The following is a 4,217-nucleotide window of genomic DNA, read 5'->3' as shown; positions in this document are numbered from 1 at the left end:
ATCCCGGCCGCTTGCGGTGGGCACCTCCCCGGCTCGGGAAAAAGAGGCTTTCTGAGGTTGTTTCTGTTTTTTTAGTAAGTTTGTGTGTGTGTCGGGGACTGGGGAAATTTGTGGGGGTTGGTCGGGTTTCAGTGCGGCCCCCTCGCCCCGATTTTGCCCGGAGAAGAGAGGCGTGGGGTGAATCGATGGCCCCGGGGACGGCCCCAAGACCGTCGGCTCCCCCCACAACTCCATATGGACAAGCGTCACAAGCCTCCGTGGCACCCATCCCACCAGGGTGTATCCCTGTGGACCAGCTCCTCAGCTCCAGGTTACTTTTGACCTCCCGCAGCCCACAAAGCAGCTCCCGTCGGGAGGAGATGACATCATATTTTGTAGCACCCCTGCTTAGCCTGTGATTTTAAACCCACTTGTGTTCGTGGTATCCTGTGGCCACCGTTCGATGGAGTGCTTCGCTTTTGTTCCCATCAAACATCGCTCTCTACTTGACTCGTAGACCGTCCTGCAAAAGGGCCTCTGGAACCCACTCTTATTTTACCCTAGCACCTCCCTGCCTGGCTGTCAAGATGCTGCTGTGCCACATGCTGCTGCCTGCTGCAAGGGGTTTTGGGGAGGGTTTCTGCCAGGTGCCGGGGGCTGGTAGGTACCTACATCAAGGGCTGTGCTGGGTGATGGGGCCCCGTGACCATGAGAATGTTTGGGAGATAACAGCAAAACCATCTTTTTGACAGAGGGTGACTTTCTAGAAAAAAAAAAAAATAGAGAGGGGTTGGAGTTTTGTTTGCCAAGAGGCTCTGCCCACGGGGACCTCGCCGTGCGTCCTGCAGAGAGACGGAGGGTGGCCACAGTTGGGGCATCAAGCTTGGAGCCTTTTCAAGCAGCTCCATACCTGTAGTGGGCTCCTGCCAGCACCTCACTGCCTGGGTCGGCACTGCGGCTGAGAGGGCAGCCAGGGTGGAGCTGGGCAGGGGTTCCTACTCCAATCCCCACTCCCTCCCAGTGCTGCTGTCACTGCTGACTCTGTGCCCTGTGGCTCCCTAGGGGCCCCACCAGCCAGTGCTGGCAGCTGCCAGTGGGCCGGCCCCAGGCCCTGGGCCAGTTGCCAGCACCCTCAGGTCCTAGCTGCGCTCCTGCCAGGGGGTTCTGCCACAACTTCCTGCCCACCTGAGTCCCTCCAGGGTCCCTTCAGCGGCACTGGTGTGTCCAAGGGTCCCCAGGGCCTTGCAAGCCCCCAAACTTGTCCCTTGGGGTTGCCTTGCCCTTTTCTAGCAGCTTCCTGGAGATCAGGGACCAGGGCAGGGACTGGGGCACACAGCTGTGCTGCAGCCAGAGCTCTGGTAGTGGCAAGGCGGGGAAGGGCCAGACAGTTTGGCTCGGCCGAGGCTCTCTGGTGACTCTTACGGCTGCCTTCCCGGCAGGGCTCTGGCCCAGCTCCAGGTGTCATGTGGGAGATAAGGGGACCCTGGCTCCCAGTGGCTCCCAGCATCCCAAGGGGCCTTGTCACTGGCAGCAGAAGGAGACGGAACCCACAGCACTGGCTGTAACCTGGACCTCACTGGATGCAGTAGAAACCTCCACCCAGGGGACTTGGACGCCCTGCTGGGTTTGGCTTGGTGTCTGCCGTGCAGCTGCTGGCCCCACTGGGTGCCCCAAGGAGGGCCCTTGCCATTGGCCCCACTTCAGTGCCACTGCTGGGGCACAGCACTGAGAGGGGAGCAAGATGGGGAGCAGGGAAACAGGGTGCCTCAGAAAGGAGCGGCTGTTGGGGGCACCCGGTGTGCCCTTGGCACAACCCAGTCTGGCTGCATTTATGGAGAGCATGACTTTCTCCAAGGGCCCAGCCTCCATGTAGGCTCTTTGAGTCACCCGTGGGGGTATCCCCAGCTACTGCTAGGAGGGTGACAGGAGTGTGTGGAGTAGGTCTGGCCTGGCCTTGGCAAGCAGGGAGAAGACTTTCTGCATGGGGCTGGGGACCTCTTGTGTCTTCATGGCTGTGCCTTCAGAGCAGGGGTTTGAGTGCAGCATCCCCTGGGGTGCTGTCTGGCATTACTGACCTGCGAGCCCATCAGGTCTGCGTGGCTCCTGCTGCCCCAGTTGTTCAGCCTGGGGTTGAGGGCTCAGGCTGGCAGTGTCCTGAGCATGGGTTGTCTCGCCAGGATCAGAACCGTGGCTGGAGCCGGCCCCCTGCCCTGCTGAGCGCACATGTCCGCCTGCCTATGCCCAGAAGATGACCAGGCTGCTCTTGGGGGTGACCCTGGAAAGGATTTGCAAGGCCGTGCTGCTGCTCTGCCTGCTCCACTTCGTCATCATCATGATCCTCTACTTCGATGTCTACGCGCAGCACCTGGACTTCTTCAGCCGCTTCAACGCCAGGAATTCCTCGCGCGCCCACCCCTTCTCCAACTCCTCTCGCCTCAACAGCACCGTCCCCAGCTATGGCCCAGCTGGTGCTGAGGCCCCGTCGTCCAGCACCAAGCCCAGCACCAACCAGTCTGCCACCGAGAAGCCCTTGCAGCCCTGCCAGGAGACACCTCCCGGCTTAGGTGAGACGTGTGGGGTGAGCATGGGGCGAGAGTCGGGCTCTGGGTTCAAGTGTGGGGCTAAGCTGGGTGCCCATGGGTTGTATCCTTGTCCCCTGGGCTCTGGGCACGCCTTCCCAGTTGTCCCAGGTGTAGAGTAGTAGAGAAATCACAACCTGGAACTGGTACCAGTACAGCTGGTTTCAGGTTTTGTTAGCAGCTTGCCCAGTCTCTCTGCCTCTGGGAAAGATTTTGGGTGTCCTTTGTCCTTGGCAGTGTGGGTCCCCCTTGCAAGTCCTCCTCACTGTTTGCTCTGCCAGCCTGGCCTGGAGTGACGGGTGATCATGACACTGACCATGTCCTGTCCTGGGGGCATCACCCTGTCCTCCTCCTTCCAGTCGGGCGCCTGCTCATCGAGTTCAGCTCTCCCATGAGCATGGAGCGAGTGCAGCGGGAGAACCCTGATGTGCGCCAGGGTGGCAAGTACACCCCCACAGACTGCCTGCCCCGGCAGAAGGTGGCCATCCTCATCCCATTCCGGCACCGCGAGCACCACCTCAAGTATTGGCTGCACTACCTGCACCCCATCCTGCGCCGGCAGAAGGTGGCTTATGGCATCTACATCATCAACCAGGTGAGGTGGGCAGGGTTGAGGGGGTGGTGGGGCTGGGACGGGCAGGCAGGAATCGCTGAGCTCTGCCCTGCAGTTTGGCGAGGACACCTTCAACCGGGCCAAGCTGCTCAATGTGGGGTTCCTGGAGGCGCTGAAGGACGATGAGGAGTACGATTGCTTCATCTTCAGCGATGTGGACCTTATCCCCATGGACGACCGCAACCTCTATCGCTGCTATGAGCAGCCACGGCACTTTGCCGTTGGCATGGACAAGTTTGGGTTCAGGTGGGTGCCCTGGGGGGGCTGGGGTGTTTCCACTTGGGCAGGGCTGGGATGGCCTCACCGGGATACCACTGGGGCCACCAAACTCACACATGAGCTGGGGCAGGCATGGGGTTGTTGGCTCAAATTGCAGATACAGAATGTGAAAGGGCAAAGAGCCCTGGGTAGGAGGGTGACATGGTGAAAAGCTGGTGCTTATCCCTGGGTTTCCCATGGGTCTGACCTGTCCCTTGCCTGTCCCTGGGGCTGACTTGTTCTCTGTCAACCTACAGGCTGCCTTACGCTGGCTACTTTGGTGGTGTCTCTGGGCTAAGCAAGTCCCAGTTCCTGAAGATCAATGGCTTTCCCAATGAGTACTGGGGCTGGGGAGGAGAGGACGATGACATCTTTAACCGGTAGGTGCCAACCCCTTGCCAGTGCCGCCTGGTTGGAGTGTGCAGGCGGCTCTGCGCTGAGCACTGATTTGGCATGCTCACCAGCGCCGGGGCTCCAGGTCTTGCATGGGATATGCACAAGACCTGCCACATGGCAGGGAGGGATTGAATTGCCCTCCAGCTTAAGGGCAGGTGACCTTCAAGGGTCAAACCGGCCCCTCCCAGGGCACCAGTGGGCCGTGGGGATCCCACGTGTCTTCCTTGTGGCTGAACCCCCACAGTGTGAGTGGTGCCAGAGGGGCAGCATGCCTGTGGGCTCCGCTCCAGGCCGGGGCCAGGATGCTAAACTTGGAAGCGTCCAGAGCTGGGATGCAAAACTTGGAAGCATCTCGATGGCAGCCGTGCAGCAGCCAAACAGGCACTTCTGCC

General features: G+C 60.4%; 1 protein-coding gene across 1 annotated transcript; it reads left to right on the top strand.

Annotated features, from left to right (window-relative positions):
• Positions 1 to 2,227: 2,227 nt before the first annotated feature.
• Positions 2,228 to 3,813, top strand: B4GALT2 (UDP-Gal:betaGlcNAc beta 1,4- galactosyltransferase, polypeptide 2). Its single transcript, XM_008949724.1, has 4 exons — positions 2,228 to 2,543; positions 2,918 to 3,153; positions 3,227 to 3,417; positions 3,687 to 3,813. Exons 1-4 carry the CDS (start codon positions 2,228 to 2,230, stop codon positions 3,811 to 3,813), a joined length of 870 nt encoding a protein of 289 aa, XP_008947972.1.
• Positions 3,814 to 4,217: the final 404 nt, after the last annotated feature.

The sequence above is a fragment of the Merops nubicus genome, unplaced genomic scaffold (assembly GCF_000691845.1).
Source record: "Merops nubicus isolate BGI_N331 unplaced genomic scaffold, ASM69184v1 Scaffold50401, whole genome shotgun sequence".
Taxonomy (NCBI): Eukaryota; Metazoa; Chordata; class Aves; order Coraciiformes; family Meropidae; genus Merops; species Merops nubicus.
This window is presented reverse-complemented; position numbering and strand designations above follow the sequence as displayed.

What these genes read in the sequence shown, in the direction of transcription:
- B4GALT2 (XM_008949724.1), top strand. Translation starts at nt 2,228, where the DNA reads ATGACCAGGCTGCTCTTGGGGGTGACCCTGGAAAGGATTTGCAAGGCC. An exon ending in GGAGACACCTCCCGGCTTAG is followed by an intron (nt 2,544 to 2,917) that starts GTGAGACGTGTG and finishes TCCTCCTTCCAG; the next exon opens with TCGGGCGCCTGCTCATCGAG. An exon ending in GCATCTACATCATCAACCAG is followed by an intron (nt 3,154 to 3,226) that starts GTGAGGTGGGCA and finishes TCTGCCCTGCAG; the next exon opens with TTTGGCGAGGACACCTTCAA.